This window comes from Mus musculus, chromosome 6 (genome assembly GCF_000001635.26).
Source record: "Mus musculus strain C57BL/6J chromosome 6, GRCm38.p6 C57BL/6J".
Taxonomy (NCBI): Eukaryota; Metazoa; Chordata; class Mammalia; order Rodentia; family Muridae; genus Mus; species Mus musculus.
Window position 1 is genome coordinate 29,445,966 of NC_000072.6, and position 24,657 is coordinate 29,470,622.

The following is a 24,657-nucleotide window of genomic DNA, read 5'->3' on the forward strand; positions in this document are numbered from 1 at the left end:
CCTGGGTACCTGGGGGGATGACCTGACCAGCATCTAGCTCAATACTGTCTCCTGAGAAACCTGACTAAGCCTTTTCCCCATCCAGGAGATCCCTGCCAGTCCCTTCCACATCAAGGTGGACCCATCCCATGACGCTAGCAAGGTCAAGGCTGAGGGTCCTGGGCTGAGCCGCACAGGTAGATGTCTGGACAAGGATGGAGCCGGTAGGAGTTGGGGTTCGTTGGTCCCCAGGCCCTCACTGCCATCTCTTGGGGGGGCTTCCAGGTGTGGAAGTCGGAAAGCCGACTCACTTTACCGTGCTGACCAAGGGAGCTGGCAAGGCTAAGCTGGACGTGCACTTTGCTGGGGCAGCCAAGGGCGAGGCTGTGCGGGACTTTGAAATCATTGACAACCATGACTATTCATACACTGTCAAGTACACAGCTGTGCAGCAGGTATGTCTCGTCCCCTCACGCCTTTCCCTCTGCTGCTGATGGCACCTGAGAATGGCCTCTTCAGCCTCGTCTCACCCATTCTGGGCCCTTGGCCACTTCCTGTTCCCTGTCCTCTCTTACTCTAGGTCAATAAACTGCAGTGTCCAAGGAGTTGTTACCGGATTGTATCTAAACCACCCCATTCTGACTTTCTCTTTTACCCAATAGGGCAACATGGCAGTAACAGTGACCTACGGTGGGGACCCTGTCCCCAAAAGTCCCTTTGTGGTGAATGTGGCACCCCCACTGGACCTCAGCAAAGTCAAAGTTCAAGGCCTCAACAGCAGTAAGAGAAGAGCCACCCTGGGGTTGCGGGGTGTTGGGTGAGCCTCTGGAGTCCACTCACGGTGTCCCTTGCCCTCCGTCCAGAGGTAGCTGTGGGACAGGAACAGGCGTTCTCGGTGAACACCAGAGGGGCTGGTGGTCAGGGACAACTCGATGTGCGGATGACCTCACCCTCCCGACGGCCTATCCCCTGCAAGCTGGAGCCTGGGGGTGGAGCAGAAGCCCAGGCTGTCCGCTACATGCCCCCTGAAGAGGGACCTTACAAGGTGGACATCACCTACGATGGTCACCCAGTGCCTGGCAGCCCCTTTGCTGTGGAAGGTGTCCTGCCCCCTGACCCCTCTAAGGTAAATATATGGGGACTGGTGGGATCCAGGAGTTGGGGGATGATAGAAAAGATAGATGCATTCTAGTCAGAGGCCAGAAGGACAGATGTTCCTGGAGGAAGGACCAGGACCATCCTCTATGTAGGGCCTGTCTTAGAGTCAGCTTAGTTGTTTAGAGCTGGCCGTGGAATCTGACCTGAGCTTGAATCTCAGTTACCTCATTTCTGTCTCAGCGTCCTCTCCTGGGGCTATAACCACTCTGCAGTAGCTAGGTGGCAGCCACCGAGGCTGGGAGCTTAGGAGAAACCAAGTTCAGGGGACTAACAAACATGTTCATCTTCCTAGGTCTGCGCGTATGGCCCTGGTCTCAAGGGCGGGCTTGTAGGCACCCCGGCACCATTCTCCATTGACACCAAGGGGGCCGGCACAGGAGGCCTGGGGCTGACTGTCGAGGGCCCCTGCGAAGCCAAGATCGAGTGCCAAGACAATGGTGACGGATCTTGTGCAGTCAGCTACCTGCCCACGGAGCCAGGCGAGTACACCATCAATATCCTGTTTGCTGAAGCCCACATCCCTGGCTCGCCCTTCAAGGCCACCATCCAGCCTGTGTTCGACCCAAGCAAGGTGAGGGCCAGTGGGCCAGGCCTGGAGCGTGGCAAGGCTGGAGAGGCAGCCACCTTCACCGTGGACTGCTCAGAAGCGGGTGAGGCCGAGCTGACCATCGAGATCCTGTCGGACGCTGGTGTCAAAGCGGAGGTGCTGATCCAAAACAACGCGGACGGCACCTACCACATCACCTACAGCCCTGCCTTCCCCGGCACCTACACCATCACCATCAAGTATGGCGGCCACCCCATACCCAAGTTCCCCACCCGTGTCCACGTGCAGCCTGCAGTTGATACCAGTGGCATCAAGGTCTCTGGGCCTGGTGTGGAGCCACATGGTAAGAGAGGAGCAGCGCAGTGTCAAGTTATGGGGAGCAAGCTCTGGAAGGAGGGAGGAGAGCTGGGGGTGGGCAGATGGAGGTTTCAGGGCTCAACACACCAGAAGGGGACCAAGGGGATTCAAAAGGGCATGCAGGTTAATCTCTGCTCTTTTGACAAAATGGCATCTGCCCCTGGGCACTTTTCTGGTGAGATCTTTGAACTCCTCAATTTAAGACATCTCAGACCTGATAAAGCTGAAGATGTACAAGGGGCACAGAGGGCAAGCTGTGTCTCAGGGTTGTCAAGAATCAGGGGATAGTTACGTGAAATGTGCTGGTTGCAAGAGAGCCAGACTCAGCTAGGACTAAGCCGAGCAGAGGCAGGTAAGACACAGTCCTCAGCCTGGCAGAGGTCTGACGGGGGCTGAGGATGGCTTTACATAGAGGAGAGGGCAGAGGAGGAGGCCTGAGACTCGCAAGGGTGCAGAGAGGTGGCTCGGCGCTACTTGAAGGAACAGCTATGGAGCAAGGGATGAAGAGGGGCCTGCATGAAGGCTGAGTGAGCGTGGCTCTCTGGATCTAGGTGTCCTGCGGGAGGTGACCACCGAGTTTACTGTGGATGCGAGATCTCTAACAGCTACAGGCGGCAACCATGTGACAGCTCGTGTCCTCAACCCCTCCGGTGCTAAGACAGATACCTATGTGACAGACAACGGGGATGGCACCTACCGGGTGCAGTACACTGCCTATGAAGAGGGTAAGTAAGGGATTTGAGGGAGAGGGAACGGCGCACAGAATGCTCAGGTGGGCACGGATCGGGGCTCTGCTCTCCTTGACTGATGCGGTGACTGGCTTCCAGGTGTGCATTTGGTAGAGGTGCTGTATGACGAAGTAGCTGTGCCCAAGAGCCCCTTCCGAGTGGGTGTGACTGAGGGCTGTGACCCCACCCGAGTCCGGGCCTTCGGGCCAGGTCTGGAAGGTGGCTTGGTGAACAAGGCCAACCGCTTCACTGTGGAAACCAGGTATCCTTCTCTCTGCCTTGACCCGGGTTCATGTCCATCTTGATCTCTGCTTGTTTGTCCTTCCCATCTGTCAGAGATGACTAAGAATCAGTCCTCTCCATGTTCCCAAACAGCCCATTGCAGACCATCCCTTCCAGCACTGGGCCCTAGCAGCTGCCCTCTCTTCTCCTCCCTGTCCCCCAATCCCTTCTGTCCCTTTCGCTGGCTCTAGAGCAGCTGACAGGAGTGTTCTTTTACAGGGGTGCTGGCACAGGAGGCCTTGGCCTAGCCATTGAGGGCCCCTCAGAAGCTAAGATGTCCTGCAAGGACAACAAGGACGGAAGCTGCACCGTGGAGTACATCCCCTTTACCCCTGGAGACTATGATGTCAACATCACCTTTGGGGGACAGCCCATTCCAGGTGGGCAAAGAGGGAGGGCTCTGGGAAGAGGATGGCAGATCAACGGGAAAGTGGATGTGGAGATTTGCAGAGGGCAAGAAGCAGGGCAGGAGGCGGATGTGGTAACCCTCTAGTTCATTCTCAGAGGCCCTTGCACAAGACTTTGGTCTGTTGTGGGAAATATTAAAAAAATCAACCCGCCATCTCTCCTGCCCCATCGGTCCGTGTTCCTGCTCTAGTACCAGTACTGGCGGGCCACAACACTGTGTCTCGGCAGGGTCCGGCTCGGCGAGTTCTCACCTCTGAGCTACTCTCTCCCAGTTAGCGAGTTCATCTTGCTTTCATGCAATGTCCCACACACCCCATGATCAGCCATCTCAACACCTAGTTACCCAGTAGAAACATGACTCATAAAGCTTAATTATCCAATCAGATTTATATAACAATAAGATAATAATTTACAAGATGCCAATACAATAATTTCAGAGTCAGTTGATAAAGACAAAAGCTTTAACCCAATTATTCTAACCTTGTGAAAATCTTAGCTACCTGTGGCTGTTTAAACCCACACGGATCAGGATCACCTTCCTGTTAGTCTGCCTCCATGTTGTCTTCTCTCCTTCCCCCTCCTGCTACCTCTCTATCTCTCCCTATCGCCCAAACTCCTAGCTCCGCCTCCCTTTTCCTGTCCAATCACAGGCCTGCCACTGCCCTAATGTGATTGGGCAGAGAAACTCCTGCAACGTTGGTCATACAGATCTACTGACTAGATTGGCTGTCCTACAGCCTAGCTGCCTGAGGGTGTCATGCCTTCTGTTATTGTAGAGAGTGGTCTGTTAAAACAAGACACCATTTTCTCTTATTTAATTCTGCATCTCCTCTTCACGTTTCAACTACAATGTCAAAAGACATAAGCTGTTTGTAAAAATATTCCATTGTTAACATTTTAAAGATTTAGGAGGGCTTTCTTCCCAGGAGTCTAAGAAGGTGAGGTTTGCCCTGTCTCATTCTGCAGTCAAATTTGCTTAGTCCTGTTTTTGTTTGTTTGTTTGTTTGTTTTGTTTTCCTAATTAAGTTCCAAACTGCTTTTGCACGTTGCTTTGCCTCTAAGGGCCTCTCAGCAGCAGGGCGACAGACTTTGCCAGGCAGTCGACAGAGGCTAACCCCCTCCTCTGTTCTCACCCACCCAGGAAGCCCATTCCGAGTTCCTGTGAAGGATGTGGTAGACCCTGGGAAGGTGAAGTGCTCAGGGCCAGGGCTAGGGACCGGCGTCAGGGCTCGAGTACCTCAGACCTTCACAGTGGACTGCAGTCAAGCTGGCCGGGCCCCTCTGCAGGTGGCCGTGCTGGGCCCCACAGGTATGGAATGTCTGGAGTGAAAGATGGAAGGGAGGTGAGGTTCCAGGAGACCCTATTGACACTCCTCTGCCTTTGTCCAGGTGTGGCTGAGCCTGTGGAGGTGCGTGACAATGGCGATGGTACCCACACTGTCCACTACACACCTGCCACTGATGGTCCCTATACTGTAGCTGTCAAGTATGCTGACCAGGAGGTGCCACGAAGGTGAGGACCAGCCATGGGCAAGCCATGCTGAGTGAGAGCTTCTCCTAGGGCCTCACCTTCAAGGCCAGAACTTGGGCAGAGTTCCCCTTTACTGTCTAAACCTCCTTCCGGGACTACCCCATCCTGCCCCACTCCAAGGTTTCCTGTAGGTAATATCACTCCAGTAGCTTCGGCACCAAATAAGCATCAAGGAAAAGAGCCATAGAAAGCATATGGACTCTTTAAACAATTAACAGCATCTTCCTCTGGAGAAAACACCATGTTCAATGGGTCCTTCAGTGACCGTTCTCCAAAACTCAAGATGTCGCTTGGTCATGGGAAACAACCCCTTCATGCTGCCCTGCAGAGTCGCTCCTTCTTCCCAGGTGTGGGAAGGCTCACAATTCTCAAGCCACAACTCCCTGACAAACTGTCCATTCCTTCTGTTTTTCAAGCCCTTTCAAGATCAAAGTGCTTCCATCCCATGATGCCAGCAAAGTGCGGGCCAGTGGCCCTGGCCTCAATGCCTCGGGCATCCCTGCCAGCCTGCCCGTGGAGTTCACCATTGATGCTCGTGATGCTGGGCAGGGGCTTCTTACCGTGCAGATCCTGGTGAGTCTAGGCTCAGCCCCCTGCCCAGCTGGGCTCTGTGGACATGGGCAGGTCTGACCTCCTCTTCTCCTCTAGGATCCCGAGGGTAAACCCAAGAAGGCCAACATCCGAGACAATGGGGATGGCACATATACTGTGTCCTACCTGCCCGACATGAGTGGTCGGTACACCATCACCATCAAGTACGGCGGCGATGAGATCCCTTACTCGCCCTTCCGCATCCATGCCCTGCCTACAGGGGATGCCAGCAAGTGCCTTGTTACAGGTGAGCACCAACACTGAATCCCTTCTCAGCAGCCAGCCTCCTTAGAGTGCATTCAGTCTCCCAGCCCAGGCCTGGGGCTATGCTGGCAAATAATCTATCCCCGCTGCCCAGCCCAACCATCCACCCCACTTCCCCCCCGCTCCCCGTCCCTGCCACTAGCTCATCTTGAACCTTCATGGCCTAACTTTCTTGTCTATTTCCAGTGTCCATTGGAGGCCATGGACTGGGTGAGTAACCTTTTTCTTTCTTTGATAGGGGTTGGAGGCTGTGGGAGCCGTGGGAAAAGGGAGATCTAGCCATGGCCTCAGCAGCCCCTGATCTGGCTTTTTCATGTGGTAGGTGCCTGCCTGGGTCCCAGAATCCAGATCGGAGAGGAGACTGTGATCACAGTGGACGCCAAGGCAGCAGGCAAGGGGAAGGTGACCTGCACAGTATCCACACCCGATGGGGCAGAGCTCGATGTGGACGTGGTCGAGAACCATGATGGCACCTTCGACATCTACTACACAGCTCCCGAGCCGGGCAAATATGTCATCACCATCCGCTTTGGGGGCGAACACATCCCCAACAGCCCTTTCCACGTGCTGGTAAGCTCATCGCCGGGGTGGGGCTGGAGGGCAGGGTGGGGCTTGTGCAGAATATGCCTCTTAGTAGCTTTAAGAGCTCCTAGGAGCTGCCCTCAAGGAATCAGAGGACTTGTCCCCATGTCTGATGAATGGATCCTGGAGCCAGAGTACTCTAGAATGAGCCCTTGGGATCCCTGCAGCCTCCCAACGTGCAGGGAGGCAGCGCAGCTCCGCCTGTGACCTGAGAGGTACCAACCCTCTTTGGACGAGTTCACTGTGTTCTTCTCTGACCTTTGGGCCGCTGTCCCTCCTAGATCTTGTTTCTACAGAGGTGGCCCTGCAGGACAAGGATAGAACACCTGAGATACCCATCCAGGACTTCAGTCAGTCCTAGGACCTGGATCCCCCCACATTGTGTGCCCTGTGCCTTACTCCCCAGGCCTGTGACCCGCTGCCTCACGTGGAGGAGCCCGCGGAAATGCTGCAGATGCGCCAGCCCTATGCCCCTCTTCGGCCTGGCACCTGCCCCACGCACTGGGTACTAGAGCTTCCCATGACAGGCCTCACCATCCTTCTCCTTACTTTCTTCATTCCTCCTTCTGTTGTTCTGCAGGCTTGGGCCACGCACGGTTGGGCCTCTTGGGGAATAGGCAGGCATTAGGATGGGCAGAGGGAGCCCAAATCTGGGTATGGCGCCCCTTCTTCTGCAGCTGACGTGTCTCTTCTGCCGCTCCGGTTTCACTATTAACCTTGTTCTTTCTTCGTTCTCTCTGACTCTGTGAGGCAGGCCACACTCCCCAGCCTACTCCACCAACGCTCCCTTCTCTCACCCGCTGCAGGCCACAGAGGAGCCCGTGGTGCCTGTGGAGCCTCTGGAATCCATGCTGAGGCCTTTCAACTTGGTCATCCCCTTCACTGTGCAGAAAGGGGAGCTGACAGGTAACAGGTGCCCCACGCATGAGACTCTCGAGAACTGAGAACGCTTCTTGGCCTTTCTGCTAAGATCAAGTGTAAGGATGAGCCCTGGGGCCCAGAGAGGAGAAACAAATTAGGTTGAGACTCACAAGTTGAGCAGAGCTGGAACTCAGGGTCAAGCCCTCTGTCTCCTAGTCCGGGATTCCTTCTTCTATTCCTGAACAGGCTGCTTCCCAGTGTCTGGCCTCTGGGGAAAGCAGAGGCCCTTGAGAACAGGCCCCAGGACAGCAGGGATGTGTGGTGGGGGAAACCAGCGTCCCACATGTAAGTGTGTCTGCCTTCCAGGGGAAGTCCGGATGCCTTCTGGAAAAACAGCGCGCCCCAACATCACTGACAACAAGGATGGAACCATCACAGTGAGATACGCACCGACAGAGAAGGGCCTGCACCAGATGGGGATCAAGTACGACGGCAACCATATCCCTGGTGAGTCGGGGGCAGGGTGAGACCACAGCAAGAGGAGCAGAGCTGACCCCATGTTGGTCTGCCATCCTCCTTTAAATACTTATGTAAGAACCTGCCATGTACAGGCACCATGGGAGGTCCTGGGGAAGTGTGTGTCCTGGTGGTAATGGGCTTCTAAGAGCCAAGTCCATGTGGCAGAGACACAGGGCTCAATATCCAAGGCTGTTGAAGATGCTGGGGGCCAACATGGGTGCAGGAAGCCCCTGTCCCTATGCTGATCCAGTTCCACCTGTCACTCCCCAGGGAGCCCTCTGCAGTTCTATGTGGATGCCATCAACAGCCGCCATGTCAGTGCCTACGGGCCAGGCCTGAGCCATGGCATGGTCAACAAGCCTGCCACCTTCACAATTGTCACCAAGGATGCTGGGGAAGGTAAGGAGAGCTGCCAATAGAGGTGAAGGGGCTTGCCAGGTTGGCGGCACAAGGATAGACCCTCTGACCTCAGCCCCCTTTCGCTCACAGGGGGGCTGTCACTGGCTGTGGAGGGCCCATCCAAGGCGGAGATCACCTGCAAGGACAACAAGGATGGCACCTGTACAGTGTCCTACCTGCCCACAGCACCCGGAGACTACAGCATCATCGTGCGCTTTGACGACAAGCACATCCCAGGGAGCCCCTTCACGGCCAAGATCACAGGTGAGGCAGACATTCAGGCACGGGCAGCCTGCCACACCCATGCTCGAGTCAGTTCACCCAGGACGTCTGGACAAGAGACTGCTAGGCAGGAGGAGAACATCTTGAGATAAATGTGAGGATGTTGTTCTCCAGAGCAGGCAAGGAGCATCCTGCCATCCTGTGCTTTAAAGACATGATCATCTATGTCAGCTCAAGGCCAGCCAAGCCTACATAGAGAGACCATGTCTCAAAATACCAAAAAAAAAAAAGAAAGAAAGAAAGAAAAAGAAAAAGAAAAAGAAAAAGAAAAAGAAAGAAGGAAAAAAAGAAAGAAGAGAAAGAAAGAAAAATATTTCAGCTTTCAAGTTACTCTTTAAAAGGTAGGGTTATTAACACTGTTTTTGATACCTTGAGAAAACCCAGAGACAGGTTAGCACTGTGATCAGAGCTAGAGAGAGAGAGAGAGAGAGAGAGAGAGAGAGAGAGCAAGCATCTGGTGTCTTGTTCTGTCACTCTATGTGAGTCAGGATTAAATACATAAAGGTTCAAGGAGAGACTTAGCATTCCCAGGACTGAGACAGGCTCGGTGAACAGAGATGCTGGGTCCTTCTGAGGCTGTTAGTAGTTAAGGTGAGTGCAGACCAGGGGTGCTAGAGTCTGTCTGGAGCCAACAGTCTGATCTGTCCCAACTGTCACCTGTCCCAGGTGACGACTCAATGAGAACATCACAGCTTAATGTGGGCACCTCCACCGATGTGTCACTGAAGATCACGGAGGGTGACCTCAGCCAGCTGACAGCCAGCATCCGTGCTCCTTCAGGCAATGAAGAGCCATGCCTGCTGAAGCGCCTGCCCAACAGGCACATTGGTGAGCACAGGGACTCCTGAGGGTACCTGGGTGGGAGAGGCCTGGGGGGATTGTTCTGCTTACTGTCCCCTCTCCACAGGGATCTCCTTTACCCCCAAGGAGGTCGGTGAGCACGTGGTGAGCGTGCGCAAGAGTGGCAAGCACGTCACCAACAGCCCCTTTAAGATTTTGGTGGGGCCTTCGGAGATCGGGGATGCCAGCAAAGTTCGAGTCTGGGGCAAAGGCCTTTCCGAGGGACAAACCTTCCAAGTGGCAGAGTTCATTGTGGACACTCGCAATGCAGGTACTTTCTCATCCCAGAATCCCCCATCTAGTTAGCACTCCAGATTCTTGTCCCTGTTTCCTGCCTGTGGCCTCCCTCTGGCCACCTCCTCCTCCCCTGGGCTTCCTGGACCTGTTGGGATTCAGTCTGGAGCCCACCGGGAGAAAGTGAATGTCCCCAGTCAGTCAGCTATGCCATAGCTAAGAGGAAGCTCAGCTGTCCCCATTCCCTGGCCCTTAGGTTATGGAGGCCTGGGGCTGAGCATCGAAGGCCCTAGCAAGGTGGACATTAACTGTGAGGATATGGAAGACGGTACCTGCAAAGTCACCTACTGCCCGACTGAACCCGGCACCTACATCATCAATATTAAGTTTGCTGACAAGCACGTACCTGGTAAGGCTCTGGGCGGGGACCCAGTGGGGACAATCTGGCGACCAGGCAGGTGACCTGTGAACATGATCTTCTCCTTTCTCACTTACAGGAAGCCCCTTCACCGTGAAGGTGACTGGCGAGGGACGCATGAAGGAAAGCATCACTCGGCGCAGACAGGCACCCTCCATTGCCACCATTGGTAGCACCTGTGACCTCAACCTCAAGATCCCAGGTAGGCACTGCAAAGGCAGAGGAGAGCCAGGGCGGAGCAGGGTCGGCCATGGGATGCCCTTTTTAGCCTTGAGCCTGCCCTGAGGCCTCTGTCCTGCCTGCCTCTCTCCTCACCTCCTGCCACCTCCCTCTGGGCTTTCTGTAGGAAACTGGTTTCAGATGGTGTCTGCCCAGGAGCGCCTGACTCGCACCTTCACGCGGAGCAGTCATACGTACACCCGCACAGAGCGGACAGAGATCAGCAAGACTCGGGGTGGGGAGACCAAGCGTGAAGTCCGAGTGGAGGAGTCCACCCAGGTCGGCGGAGACCCTTTCCCTGCTGTTTTCGGCGATTTTCTAGGCCGGGAACGCCTGGGCTCCTTCGGCAGCATCACCCGGCAGCAGGAAGGTGAGCAGAGAATACTGGGAACTGGGGTCCTCACAGGGAGGCTGGGGGGCCACCTGTTCTGTGAGTCAAAATGGCCTCATCCCTGACCACCTTGGCCCAGATGGCCAGTCAGGCCTGAGCAGAGAAGGGGGTTCACCGAGGAGGGAGGGGTTCATGGAGACTGGATACAGCCTCTTGGTCTGACATCACCCCAACCCTTCAGGTGAGGCCAGCTCTCAGGACATGACAGCCCAGGTGACAAGTCCGTCTGGCAAGACAGAAGCCGCAGAGATCGTTGAGGGAGAAGACAGCGCATACAGTGTGCGATTCGTGCCCCAGGAGATGGGTCCCCACACAGTCACTGTCAAGTACCGCGGCCAACACGTGCCCGGAAGCCCTTTTCAGTTCACTGTGGGTCCGCTAGGTGAAGGTGGTGCCCACAAGGTGCGAGCTGGAGGCACAGGGCTGGAGCGAGGTGTAGCTGGTGTGCCAGGTAAGGGGCTGAAGCCAGGGGGAGCTCAGAGCCAGGGCAGCCGACGTGAGGGGTAACAACACTAAGTGGCCACCCCTACCCTATTGCCATCCAGCTGAGTTTAGCATCTGGACCCGAGAAGCTGGTGCTGGGGGATTGTCCATCGCTGTGGAAGGTCCCAGCAAGGCAGAGATTGCATTTGAGGACCGCAAAGATGGTTCTTGTGGCGTCTCCTATGTTGTCCAGGAGCCAGGTAAATGTTCACACTTGGGCTGGGGACAGGGTCTCTACTTGCTGACCAATGGGCTGTATGACTCCCCCTACCAGTCACTACTCCCTTTGCACCCCAAGTTCCTTCACCCACTCAGAACTGAGCCCTGGAACAAGGCTGGGCTGGGGAAAGTTTGCCCCTTCTGCTCTTCTCCTGGAAAGTGTGCTGACCAGCCTCCTTCCTCAGGTGACTACGAGGTCTCCATCAAGTTCAATGATGAGCACATCCCAGACAGCCCGTTCGTGGTGCCCGTGGCCTCCCTCTCAGACGACGCTCGCCGCCTCACTGTTACCAGCCTCCAGGTCTGTGCCAGGGGTGGGACCCGAGAGACAGGCAGGAGCCTAGGAGGGCAGGCCCACATGGCCAGTGACTGAGCTTGGTGGACGAGCTGGCTGCAGTCTCTTCTCCCACTGTGTGCAGCATGGGTCAGGGCCCTTGCAAGGAGCGTGTCTGCTCCATGCCTTGTTTGGGCTCTTTAGAAGCACTGTCTCCCTGTCCTTCCTGAGAGCTGGCATGTCTTGTCACTGCGTTTGTTCCACTTTCCTCTGAATGTTTATAACTAAGCACATCATGAGAATAAGCACGTATAATTAATACAAAATAAACAGAGGCCAGTTTGCAGAGGACTCCTGAGCAAGCACATGTAGACTGGGCTACACCTCTCCTACCACTGCAACCAGCTCTTCTTTTTCCTGGTGTGACATCTAGAAAGATCTCCTTTCCTTCTACCATATGGGAATGTATACCATGCTGGCTTTCAGCAGGCCACGCTAGCAAATGGGAAACTCTGTCAAAGAGCTGTTATGAAAGGACGGGACCCTCCCCCCACACACACACACATTCTTTTTTTGTTGTTGTTTTGTTTAACTTTGTTTACACACACACACATACACACACACACATGCTGTCACTATTTTCAGAAGAGGGCATCAGATCCCATTACAGATGGTTGTGAGCCACCATGTGGTTGCTGGGAATTGAACTCAGGACCTTTGGAAGAACAATCAGTGCTCCTAACCACTGAGCCATCTCTCTAGCCCCACCCCACATTCTTTCAGCTGACCCTCAGTGCAGTCCTATCGGCCAACAGTGAGCCTCGCCGCTTTAGCCCAGGCTACCATCCGCATACCCCCAAGCCCTTCTTGTGCTCTCTCCAGTGCTCCCATTGGTCACCTCCTTCTAGGGGCAATCTACACTCAGCCTGCCACATCCAAGCTCTCTCTTAGGGGCCTGCAGCACTGTCCAGCTCTGCTACTAGGCCTGCATGACTCAGCATCTGGCCTCTGCTTCCTCAGCTGTGGTACCCAGCATGGCTAGGATGGTGCCTACAGGTGGATGCAGAGTGGCAGGTCAGCCTTTGCATCTCAGTCCTTCCCTGCAATCTGGGCTGGCTGGCAGTGACCAGGCTGGAGAGGTGCGAGCACTGAGCTGGCCGTACAGTAAAAACAGCACTGAGCTGAGAGAGGACTGGTCCATCCCCAGCTTCCCATGACTCTGAGTCTGCTCTGTGGTCTTTGCAGGAGACAGGGCTTAAAGTGAACCAGCCAGCATCTTTCGCGGTGCAGCTTAATGGGGCACGTGGTGTGATTGATGCCCGGGTACACACACCCTCAGGAGCTGTGGAGGAGTGCTATGTCTCTGAACTGGACAGTGGTGAGCTGGCCCCGCCCCTGCCATCTCCTGCCGGGCTGGGATCTCTGGCAAAGGGGTGAAGAAGCATGGAGGCCCACTCACCAACCTTCTGCTTCACAGATAAGCATACCATCCGCTTCATCCCCCATGAGAACGGTGTCCACTCAATTGATGTCAAGTTCAACGGCGCCCACATCCCTGGAAGTCCCTTCAAGATCCGTGTTGGGGAGCAGAGCCAGGCTGGGGACCCAGGCTTGGTGTCAGCTTATGGGCCTGGGCTTGAAGGAGGCACTACGGGTGAGTGTCTGAATTGAGGGGAGCAGGGTTAGATTTGGGGGATCAGACATGCCTTGGTAGGTCAGGCACTTGTTGGTACTGACCTTAAGTGCTGCCCAAGGGATCCAAGGCCCCAAGGAATCCAGAGCCCGGCTCTGGGCTGCATTCTTCCTTACCTTCATCTTGCTCCCTCTGTCTTCCAGGCGTATCATCAGAGTTTATTGTGAACACCCAGAATGCAGGCTCAGGGGCTTTGTCTGTCACCATTGATGGGCCTTCCAAGGTGCAGCTGGACTGTCGGGAATGTCCCGAGGGCCATGTAGTCACTTACACTCCCATGGCTCCTGGTAACTACCTCATTGCTATCAAGTATGGTGGCCCTCAGCACATTGTGGGCAGTCCCTTCAAAGCAAAGGTCACAGGTGAGTACCCTGGCTGGAGAAGGTTCACGTAGCCCAGCCCAGCATGGCTGGTTCTGGTGGCTATGCACATTTGATTGTAGTCTGCTTTCAGTTATGGACGGTTACTATGATGGAGGTGGGCATGGCTAGGCAGCATTCCATTCTGTAGAGCAGTGCATCTTTAAAAATACAAGTCTTGCCGGGCGGAAGTGGTGCACGCCTTTAGTCCCAGCACTTGGGAGGCAGAGGCAGGTGGATTTCTGAGTTCGAGGCCAGCCTGGTCTACAAAATGAGTTCCAGGACAGCCAGGGCTATACAGAGAAACCCTGTCTCAAAAAGCCAAATAAAAATAAAATAAAGGGGGCTGGTGAGATGGCTCAGCGGGTAAGAGCACCCGACTGCTCTTCCGAAGGTCAGGAGTTCAAATCCCAGCAACCACATGGTGGCTCACAACCATCCGTAACGAGATCTGACTCCCTCTTCTGGAGTGTCTGAAGACAGCTACAGTGTACTTACATATAATAAATAAATAAATCTTAAAAAAATAAAATAAAATAAAATAAAATAAAATAAAATAAAAATACAAGTCTTTCCAGGTGCACTCCTTTTATCTCAGCACTGGGGAGGCAGAGGCAGGCAGATCTGTGAGTCTGAGGACAGCCTGCTACACAGAGTGAATTCCAGGACAGCCTGGACTATGCAGAGAAACCCTGTCTTGAAAACCAAAAAAAGAAAAACAAATCCTTTTTTTTTTTTTTCAGTGCTGGGGTTTGAACCCAGTGCCTCATTCATGCCAGGGAAGTGCTCTACCACTGAGCTATATTCCCATTTTGTTCCAGTTTAAAGTCATACTTTCGCCCTTTCAGTTCACTTGACTCCTCAGAGGAAGCCTAGAAGGGTGAGGGGCAGGGTCAGAAGTGGCTGTGACCCAGGGGTAAGCAGGGATTGGAGCTGGTCAGATGCTGCCTCTGTGGAACAGGTCGTATTCTTCAAAAGCTGTTGCTGAGGACAGGCAGGAGCCTAACGCACACAACGCTATCCAATGCCCATCTCAGAGAGCCGTCAGTGTCCTAGAAAAGGGTAGGGAGTCCTTTTGACTAGTCCCGTGACTGCCTACTCTGCCCTTCAGGTCCCCGGTTGTCTGGAGGCCACAGCCTTCACGAAACATCCACAGTTCTGGTGGAGACGGTGACCAAGTCCTCCTCGAGCCGCGGTGCCAGTTACAGTTCCATCCCCAAGTTCTCCTCGGATGCCAGCAAGGTGGTAACAAGGGGCCCTGGTCTGTCCCAGGCCTTTGTGGGTCAGAAGAACTCATTCACCGTGGACTGCAGCAAAGCAGGCATGTTCCATCCGAGAGGCTTGTCTTGGGGAGGAGGGGGACGGGAAGGAAGCTGTCCAGGGATGGGACATGGGCTGCTTGTGGCCTGGTGAGTCACTCCTCTCTGCCTCTCTCCAGGCACCAACATGATGATGGTGGGCGTGCATGGGCCCAAGACCCCCTGCGAAGAGGTATATGTGAAGCACATGGGAAACCGGGTCTACAACGTCACCTACACTGTCAAGGAGAAGGGAGACTACATCCTCATTGTCAAGTGGGGTGATGAAAGTGTCCCTGGGAGCCCCTTCAAGGTCAATGTGCCCTGAATCTCAGAAGTATTGCCCCCCAGACCAGGCCCCCACTTCCTGCCAAACTCATACCCACACAGATGTGCCACACCCCTCTGCACACTCACAGAATCAGACACTAAAACACCTGCCTTAGGTGTGATGTGAGTGGTACAACCCCCCCCCCCCCGTGTCACTTGAGGGGTGGGGGGCCTTTATCTGTCTCAGATCAGTGTCCCTCAAATGTGGCCCAAGGGCAGACTGGGGTGAGGCTCCGGGCAGAGACTGTGAAATAAGGGGTTAAACAGGGGTTGGGGGAAGCCTTGGGGGTCATAGTGGGGCTGATGCCAGTGGGCAAGCACTGAGTTGGAGGATCTGTGTGAGAGAGAAGTCACCCTCACAAACCGCCGTGCCTAAGGACTCTGTCAGGCCCGTCTGGTAGCCACAGCCCTAGAGTGAAGGGCTTGGAAAAGAAAGAGCAATGGAAGACGGCAGACCCAGAGCAAGCAGCATGTGATGTGTGGACTGGCCCCGAGTGATGTGCTCTGCCCTCGCCAGGCCTCCCAGGGAACTGATTTCTCTTACTATTTTTTTTTTTATGGTTACACAGCTCTGCCCCACTTGGGGGTCTTTTTTACACATTGTGGGTCCCAGCTGTCTGGGGAACTTTTGCACATGTGGAAAACACCAAATAAAGCAATAGCTGGTGCGAAGGCTTAGCTCTTCTCTGTGTGCGTATGTGTGTGTGTGTGTGTGTGTGTGTGTGTGTGTGTGTGTGTGTGTGAGAGAGAGAGAGAGAGAGAGACAGAGAGACAGAGAGACAGAGAGAATGGAGTGTGTTTGTGTGTGAGAGAGAGAGACAGACAGACAGAGACAGAAAGACAGAATGTTTTGTGTGTGTGTGTGTGTGTGTGTGTGTGTGTGTCTCCATTGTTGCCTCCTGACCCAGAGTAGAGAACCACACAGAGATGAGATGATGTGACCCAGGGCTGAGGGCAAGGGACTGGGGAAGACAGGAGTTCTGGGACATTGGCTAACAGAGGACCCAAGGAAGTAGTAGTCTTCTACTAGCTAGAAAGCTAGACGGCAAACAGAAGCAGACACTGTTAAGGGTGGCTGGAAGGCCACTTACCTCCAGCCCAGCCTGAAGGATATTCTTCTATTAGGTTCTTGGAACTGTGACCACAAGGCCGGGTGGTGATGAGCTTTCTGAGTTTGACACCAACTTTGTGTACATAATGAGTTCTAGAACAGCCAGAGAGACTCTATGTAGAGAGACTCTTTCTCAAAACACACACACACACACACACACACACACACACACACACACACACACACACACACACACACACACTGCGATCCAGACCCTCTAACAGACCTGGGCCAACTACCCCCTCATTCCAAATCTTGGCCTAGCTCAGCTCTCTGGACTTCATAGCAGCTTCTGAACTCTACAGCTGATAAGTAAAATCTCTTGGCTCTGACCTGCCCTCCATGTTCCATGCAGCTAGAAAGGGTCCCATTAATGGCCTCGTGTCCCTCTGGTTTAGAGCCAGGCCCCTTGTGGCTCCAGTCCCCTTGCAGGGATGGTTTTCCCCATACTCCCCTGGATTCAGATACCTATTTCCTCACATGTGATTGACCAATGTACCCAATTCCCATTTACACTCTCTGTCTCAACACCCTCTGTGGTTTTCTGGGTACCTAGGCTGCAGTTCTGGCCTCTGCTTGGAACACCTTTGCCCTCCTATGCTCCCCTTTCTGGCCACTCGGAAAGTTTCCCGAACCCCTCTGACTTTTCCTGAGTTTCGACCACCAACTCCCACACTTCCCTGGGGCACACTTCTGCCTGTGGTTATCACACTGATCTGTGGCCAGGTATGCATGGCCTCCACAGTCAGTCTAAGCCCCCCTCACCCTCGAGAGCTCTAATACAGGTGTGAATGATCTGTGAACAAGTCGCAAAGCAAGTGCAAAACTCCCTTCACGAGATGGACCCCATAACTATAAACCCATGCCCCCGGCACTGCAGAGTGGTACCAATGAGACCCGAGACAACGTGACCCCAGTCCTCAAACTTCATTCAGTCCCTGCCTGCTTCCTCGTGCTCTCTTCAGGTTTCCTCTTTCCCTTCCTGTCCCAAGAATGAGACAGGATAGAAAGACTCATGGGACACAGGAGAGAAAGGGGGAGCATCCTTACCCTTAGAGTCTGGCTGAAGTCTGAGAGCCAAGGATTCCAGCAGAACTAACATTTTCTGTGAGGATTGCCAACATAGAGACAGTACTCCTTTTATGTAGAGATAGCAAACAAAAATGTTAAAATAGTAGTGAAGACTAAACCATTGTTGACAATAAAAACAAGGTGATGTCATCAGCACCCCCCTGAGAGTTAGGATTTTACTTATCAGCTGTAGAGTCTTTCCAGGGCACATGGGGAACCACCCTATGACTTCATTTAAGCTCCTTAGTAACCCTCTGAGATGTGACTACAGAAGTCCCCAAAATAATGCTATGGCAATGCTTGAGATACGTCATTCTCTCTTGAGAAGCCCACACCCGTGCTTGAGTGTGTCCAATTCATTCCCCCAAGCCCCTCTCCGGGAACCAACCACCTTGCTAAACCTATATTCATCTCTAGTAAATCGGAACCCAGCTTTGTTCTGGCCCCTCCTGAAATTCTTGCCAGGCAGTGGTGGCACATACCTCTAATCCCAGCACTTGGGAGGTGGATCTCTAAGTTCAAGGCCAGCCTAGTCTACAGAGTAAGTTCCAGGACAGCTAGGGCTATACAGAGAAACCCTGTCTTGAAAAAAAAAAGTCTCAGCTTTACCTAAGAGAGGTCTCAGAAAAAGAATCTCTCAGACTGCTACAGATAAGAGAAAGTATAGAACTGTGTCTCCTGCTCCTGTCACACTGTCGGTGACAGGAAGTACTTTCCTTTCCTCGATCTTTCAAGGTCCCTCTGGAACCTCTCTTTATGGCATCTCTGCTCTTCCCACTGGGATTTCTCACTCTCCCCTCATCCATGCAGGGCGTTCCTGAGGGCAGAACTCATGTTCTATCAATCCTTCGTCCCTAGCTCCTTCCTCATCATGGTCCTATGTGACAAACGGTGGTTGAATGAAGAGCAGAGATGTGTTTGGCACACTTCAGCTCCTAAAAGCTCACCCAGCCCATTAGAGGTGGATTTGTTCTCTTAAGCATCTGACCACTTGTGATCTTTGAGGGCATCTATACCAGGTGCTGGAGCTAATGCTCCTACCCACAGCTTTATACTTGTCCTACTCTCCTTGATGGAGCTGGTTTGCTGCCCTTTCTTGTGGCTTGAAGTACTTATAGTTAGTGGGCTCAGCCGCTCTCACCCAGCCATGGCAGAGCAGTGGGTGCTGAGCAACTGTGGGCCTCTTCTCAATCCTTTAAAAGTCCTGTGGCCCAGCCCTGAGAACTTAGTGCTAAGTCTAAAATGAAACCTTGAAACAGTAAAGCGGAGAGTGAGACCCAAGTGTACCCCAAATCCCTGGCCAACCAGGCCACATTGGTGACGAAATACCTGACAGAAAGAACCTAATGGCAATGAAGGGTTTCTTCTGGCTCACAGTTTGAGGTTACAGTCTATCATGGTGGAAAGATACAGTAAAGAAGCTTTGATTAGGTTGGTGGGAGCTCAAGGCTGCTTACAGGAAGCTGGGAGGGTCAGGACACAGAAAACACATCTGGGTAGCTCAGAAGACACTCAGATCACATTGGACATATTTAGCCTTTTAACTCAGTCTTGGGCCCCATCCTACGTGATGGGACCAACCACACTCTGTTTGTTGGAAGACCAGAGGTATGTCTCATGAGTCTCCTAGGACCAGAGTTTCTTTTCAGTTCAATCAAGTTCACAATCCAAATTGACTGCCAGACATACACACAACCGCCAGACTAGACCATGTGGATATGTCAAACATGCCATACCCAAGGTTCTCCTCCCCCCATCACTGACTGTCTGTCTGTCTGTCTTTGTTGGAAAAACAATGGCCCTTTCCCCTCCAACCTACTCATTTCAGAATTTATACCCTCAGGAATGTTACTTCTTGTTTTGTTTTGGTTTTTTTTCAAGACAGGATTTCTCTGTGTAGCCCTGGCTATCCTGGAACTAGCTTGATAGAGCAGGCTAGCCTTGAACTCACAGAGATGCCCTTGCCTTTGCCTTCCGAGTGCTGGGATTAAAGATGGGCAGAATTGTTACTCTTATTCCAACAGGTACCCCGGCTAGAAGACAGGTCTCTTTGCTTGCTGCTCAAACACATCCAATCTCAAAACTCTGGCTCTAAGAATCTCTCACCTCCATGTAGTCCACTTTCCCTACCATCAGCCCTGCACTCCAGCCGGCACTTCTGTTTGATTCCCTCCTTTGGCAGTGACTCTGCACACACGTGGTTCTAGAATAGCTCTAACGTATGAGCCTGGTGATGAGGACCCTTTAGACCTCAGGAAAACATCTAGATTCTTTAATTTTGATTGTTTGCTTGGTTGTTGGTGGTGGTTGTGGTGGTTGTGGTGGTGGTGTGCGTGTGTATGTGTTTGGAGAAAAGGTCTCTCTATGTATCCCTGGCTATGCTGGAACTAACTCTGTAGACCAGGTAGCTTTAAACTCAGAGATCCACCTGCCTCTGCCTCCTGAGTGCCACTGCAGCCTGTTTTGTTTTGTAAATTTTTTTTTTTTGGTGATAGATTTAAAAAATCAATTGTTTGCATTTAATTAGTTATTTGCTGTGCCTCTGCGTGTGTTTGTAAAACAAATGTAGAGAGATCAGAGGACAACTTACAGAACTTGCTTCTCTCTCCTTCCACAGTGTAGGTTCTAGAGAGTTCACTCAGGTCATGAGCTGTGTAGTAAGTGCCATAACTCACTGGGCCATCAGGACAATCTTAACATATAGTTGTGGTGGTCTGAATATGTTTTGCCCACGGGAAGTGGCATTATTAGAAGGTGTGGCCTTACTGGAGGAGGTGTGGTCTTATTAGAGGACGGGTGTCACTGTGGAGGTGGGGCTTTGAAGTCTCATATATATGCTCATGTCTGGCCCATGTGATCAAGACTCTTGTTCTGGCTGCCTTTGGACTGAGATGTAGAACTCTCAGCTCCTCCAGGACCACGTCTGCTTGCAAGCTGCCATGCTTCCTGCCATGATAATGGACTGAACCTCTGAATCTGTAAGCCAGCCTCAATTAAATGTAACCTTTCTAAGAGTTGCCCTGGTCACAGTGCCTCTTCACATGTGCTGGTGCCCCTCTCATTCCTAAGACAATATCCCAAGCTGGCCTTGAGCTTGTGCCAATCTTCTTGCTTCAAACCTCCTAAGTGCTAGGATTGTTTCTATGCAATTATCTAAATTTAGGAACTAACATGAGGCCTTGCTTGGTTTCTACAGCACTACATAGTGTCATCATTCATTTGCCTATTTCTTTGGTAATTTAATATATATTCAGTAATTGTTAGCCATGTCATAGTTAGCATGCATGTGTACATCATACCGATTCAGACCTTGACCTTCCAGCTAGGAAATACCTGTTCTTGGACAGTTATGGTAGCCTATGTCTGTAATCCCAGACTGAGGCAAGAGTTGAAACAAACAAATGGACAGGAAATAGTGGTGCATTTCTGTAGTCCCAGCATTCAGGAGGATGATGCAGTAGGACCACTGGCTGCAAGTTCAAGGCCAACCTAGTCTACATTCTGAGTTCCAGGCCAGAAAAGGCTACATATAGCAGGTTTCAAAAAACAAACTACCAAATAAAACCAAAAAAAGGGGGTAGGTAGTTTGGCCTAATCCTAATATTTGGATAAATCTTTTTATAAGATTTATTTATTTCATATATGTGGGTACACTGACACTGTCTTCAGATGGTTGTGAGCCACCATGTGGTTGCTGGGAATTGACCTCAGGACCTCTAGTAGAGCAGTCAGTGCTCTTAACCACCTAGCCATCTTCCAGCCCTGAGACCTATCTTTAAAAAAAAAAAAGCACTGGGTTGACCAGATGAACCTCAAGGTGACTCTCATAGGGTGTATTATGACCTCACAAACTTGTGGCCTGCTCCACTGCCACACTACACCTGCCTCCGAAATCACAAATGTAACAACAAAAAGATGTTTTTTTTTTTTAAGTCAAACAAATCAAGCACACACTGTTCTGTTTTGTGTAATGGCGCAGGCCTATAATACCAGCATTCGGAAAGTAGAAGCAATAGGATCTATCCTCTTCTACACTGCAAGTTCAAGTCCGGCCTGAGATAGGTAACCATCTGTCTCAAAAAAGCCAAAACCAAACTAACGTACACTGAAAAGAAAGAAAAAAAAAGTATGTCCCCTAAAGTCTCGGTCTCTAATAACACTAGGTTCAAAAGGCATTTCTTCCAAGAGAGAAGAAATTAAGGACAGAATGCCAGAGAGAGGCCTGTGACGCTCAGCCTTCTGGGAGACGTAGTTCTGTGGTTTGTGTTTCTGGCCTCTATGGCGCAAGAGTACGCAGATTAAGCGGAGTTCCTGCTAAATGCGCATGCCCGGGAGGCGGGGAACTGCGCATGACTGAAGGGCGGGGTCTCTGCGGGGGCGGGGCATCACAGGTGTTTGGGAAGCGCTCTGCCCGGCGGACAGGATGGCGGGCAGAGGTAAGCTAATCGCGGTGATTGGAGACGAGGACACGGTGACTGGTTTCCTGTTGGGCGGCATAGGGGAGCTAAACAAGAACCGCCACCCTAATTTCCTGGTAGTGGAGAAGGATACCACCATCAATGAGATCGAAGACACTTTCAGGTACGGTAGCCTGTTAGGCCTAAATGGGTCCTTCCGCTTGCTACAAGCACGGGGAGAATTGGTGGCCTGATAACCTGGGTGTCACGTGGTGATGGGGACCGGGATGGTCCCGGAAGTCGTCTGTCCACCCTGAGCAGGGGCCTCCGCCATCTAAGTTCCCTTTTGGGGCTCAGTGGGGTCCGGCCTACCGCAGGTCCACGAACTTTCCCCATCACATGATTGTGTGTCAGTTTAGGAGGGGAGTGGAGCTTATGGTCTGCACCAGCTGTAATTGGACGCCTGGAGCCTCTTGCCAGTGCTGACCGGCTTGTTCAGCCCTCTTCCGGGGTCTCTGTAGCGTATTCTCTGAACCTTAGTCTTTTCGACTAAGAAAACTAACCACCTCCAGCGTAGGTCCGGACAGTGGGCGCGTGTGTGTGTGTGTGTGTGTGTGTGTGTGTGTGTGTATACGCTTCATTTATCTTAGAGGCTTACAATTGTCCTGTAAGGTACTGGTTATTCCCAGTTACTAGTGAGAAAAATAAAGGACAATTGGTTAGGGCACAGGCACATTAGCCATAGGAGGCAGAACCCAGGTCAACTCTTTCTTTTTAATTACGGCGTTTGTGTGTGTCCGTGGGTAGGTGTGCACACATGGAGGTCAGAAGACAACTTGTGGAGTCAGTTTTCTTTCCATGGGCTTTGAGGATTGAACTCAAGTAACAGGGCTTGGATAACAAGCAGCTTTACCTGTGTCTTCTAAGTTACTACCCACTCTGTTTATTCAGCTCCCTGCAGTCTGCCATGGGGCTTCCATTTGTCTTGCGCACAATAAGCAAAACATCTGGGAAGTATGGCCTTCCCCAAAGACTTTGTACTTCAGATCTTCACATCATACCCTGGGTCGTAGTTTTTAAAACTGGGTGCAGGCATTCCTTTTAAGCCAGAAAGTGCACTGTTGACTAGAATTGAGGGTGCCAACTCTCTATTTTTTTTCCTCATTCCTTTTCTAGAATTACTATGCCAAATCTCAGGAATAAACTGCCCTCACCTGTTTCCCCTAAATAGCCCAGTCCAGGGATGCTGGCTGAGACTAGTTCCCACAGCCTGGAGCGTGGCAGGCTCTGACCTGGGAGACTGATCTCTTAGCAAACCAGTAAAGTGACCTCCATTGCCACTGGAGGACAGATCTTACTTCCAAGGATTTACCATGTTTCCAACAGGAAGGGGTCCTAAAATCACCAAGCCAAATCTACTCCATGCTCGACACAAAGTAGGTGCCCAGTGAATGACTTTTAATGAGTAAATACTTAGCTGAATGGGTGTGCATGTCTGTGTGTGGAGGTGATCACATGCGAGGAAGGCCAGAATGACAGTATCTGTCTGGAAATGGTGATTCCTTCATTGCTGAGTTTCCTCTTTCCATCTTGCCTTTGGCTTACAGCAGATGTCCTCCTGGCCCACCCCCTGCCCTAATCAGTATAGATGTGAGGCATCCAGTGGTCTCATTTACCCTATCTCAAAAATTTACTAAAAAGCAAAAGGTATACAGTAAGGAATCACCCTGCCACCCCCACCCTTTCAACCTCTATCAATAAGAAAATTTTGTTTTGTTTTACAAGACAGGGTTTGTGTAGCCCTCCCTGACTGTCCTGGAATTAGCTCTGCAGACCAAGCTGGCCTTGAACTCCACTACCATTTAGTCTTTTTCTTTCTTCTCTTCTCTTCTCTTCTCTTCTCTTCTCTTCTCTTCTCTTCTCTTCCTCCTCCTCCTCTTCTTCCTCTTCCTCCTCCTCCTCCATTTTTTTTTTTGTGGTGGTGGGTGGTGGTTTGTTTTGTTAATAAGGCTCTTGTGTTTCTAGACTTTCATGCAGACACAGAGGGGCTCCTATTTCTCTCTCCTCTGCCTCTCCTCCACAGGGGCAGCTTAAAGAACACACTGACTTGCACCCTGGTCTTCATTACCAGTTCCCTCCACGAGCTGATGTGTGGACTCCAACCCTGAGCTGTGTGGTTCTGAGCTCCTATGTGTAGTTGCTTCATCCAAGAAAAGAGAAGGCTGAAGGCCTTATACCTCCGGCCACTGTCAATTCCTCTTCTTCTCCCCCAACAGGCAATTTCTAAACAGGGATGACATTGGCATCATTCTCATCAACCAGTACATCGCAGAGATGGTTCGGCACGCCCTGGATGCCCACCAGAGGTCCATTCCAGCTGTCCTGGAGATCCCGTCCAAGGAGCATCCCTACGATGCAGCCAAAGACTCCATCCTGCGCAGGGCCAAGGGCATGTTCACCGCTGAAGACCTGCGCTAGGGCTGCTCAGCCCTCAGCCCTCCTCATCACCAGGCCTCTCCTGGTTTGCCATGCTCTATTTAAGTGTCAAGCCTTGGTTTCCAGCCCCTCCCTTCCTCTTCACTGAGTGGCTCGTAAGCTGTTGGGGTTCGGTTGTTCAGGTCTAGGCTGGGTAGAGAAAGAAAGCCCAACTGTTTCTCCACTGCCTCCTCCCTGTGCTGTTAATAGTATCGTTGTTGATATTAAAGGAATTATTCTCTCCAAATGGGTACTGGTATGGATACGTGAAGGTTGCAGCATTGGGGGACATTAGACTTGCAAATATGGAAAAGCAAGGTGAAGAATAATTGGTGGGGGGAATAATTCAAGGACTGG

The 24,657-nt window shown here is 52.1% G+C and overlaps 2 protein-coding genes across 3 annotated transcripts in view; both read left to right on the plus strand.

The window, feature by feature from the left end:
* Flnc (filamin C, gamma) overlaps window positions 1–15,924 on the plus strand; it is a 28,737-nt gene extending 12,813 nt beyond the window's left edge. Inside the window, exons 17-48 of one of the 2 annotated variants that reach the window (NM_001081185.2) lie at window positions 86–176; window positions 265–434; window positions 642–759; window positions 843–1,105; window positions 1,430–2,027; window positions 2,593–2,766; window positions 2,869–3,031; window positions 3,271–3,431; window positions 4,601–4,768; window positions 4,849–4,972; window positions 5,407–5,563; window positions 5,639–5,828; window positions 6,032–6,055; window positions 6,168–6,415; window positions 6,834–6,932; window positions 7,234–7,333; window positions 7,655–7,795; window positions 8,078–8,206; window positions 8,297–8,470; window positions 9,155–9,316; window positions 9,396–9,599; window positions 9,819–9,971; window positions 10,060–10,182; window positions 10,327–10,569; window positions 10,772–11,041; window positions 11,136–11,273; window positions 11,478–11,593; window positions 12,812–12,944; window positions 13,044–13,220; window positions 13,403–13,621; window positions 14,730–14,939; window positions 15,057–15,924. In NM_001081185.2, the coding sequence (NP_001074654.1) occupies window positions 86–176; window positions 265–434; window positions 642–759; window positions 843–1,105; window positions 1,430–2,027; window positions 2,593–2,766; window positions 2,869–3,031; window positions 3,271–3,431; window positions 4,601–4,768; window positions 4,849–4,972; window positions 5,407–5,563; window positions 5,639–5,828; window positions 6,032–6,055; window positions 6,168–6,415; window positions 6,834–6,932; window positions 7,234–7,333; window positions 7,655–7,795; window positions 8,078–8,206; window positions 8,297–8,470; window positions 9,155–9,316; window positions 9,396–9,599; window positions 9,819–9,971; window positions 10,060–10,182; window positions 10,327–10,569; window positions 10,772–11,041; window positions 11,136–11,273; window positions 11,478–11,593; window positions 12,812–12,944; window positions 13,044–13,220; window positions 13,403–13,621; window positions 14,730–14,939; window positions 15,057–15,244 (5,628 nt within the window). In that variant the 3' untranslated portion in view covers window positions 15,245–15,924. The remainder of the gene's footprint in view (window positions 1–85; window positions 177–264; window positions 435–641; window positions 760–842; window positions 1,106–1,429; window positions 2,028–2,592; window positions 2,767–2,868; window positions 3,032–3,270; window positions 3,432–4,600; window positions 4,769–4,848; window positions 4,973–5,406; window positions 5,564–5,638; window positions 5,829–6,031; window positions 6,056–6,167; window positions 6,416–6,833; window positions 6,933–7,233; window positions 7,334–7,654; window positions 7,796–8,077; window positions 8,207–8,296; window positions 8,471–9,154; window positions 9,317–9,395; window positions 9,600–9,818; window positions 9,972–10,059; window positions 10,183–10,326; window positions 10,570–10,771; window positions 11,042–11,135; window positions 11,274–11,477; window positions 11,594–12,811; window positions 12,945–13,043; window positions 13,221–13,402; window positions 13,622–14,729; window positions 14,940–15,056) is intronic. The other variant, NM_001311074.2, reaches the window with a different exon arrangement.
* A 5,893-nt stretch (window positions 15,925–21,817) lies between these two features.
* On the plus strand, window positions 21,818–24,544 carry Atp6v1f (ATPase, H+ transporting, lysosomal V1 subunit F). Its single transcript, NM_025381.2, has 2 exons — window positions 21,818–22,009; window positions 24,102–24,544. Exons 1-2 carry the CDS (start codon window positions 21,852–21,854, stop codon window positions 24,301–24,303), a joined length of 360 nt encoding a protein of 119 aa, NP_079657.1. The 5' UTR covers window positions 21,818–21,851; the 3' UTR covers window positions 24,304–24,544.
* Window positions 24,545–24,657: the final 113 nt, after the last annotated feature.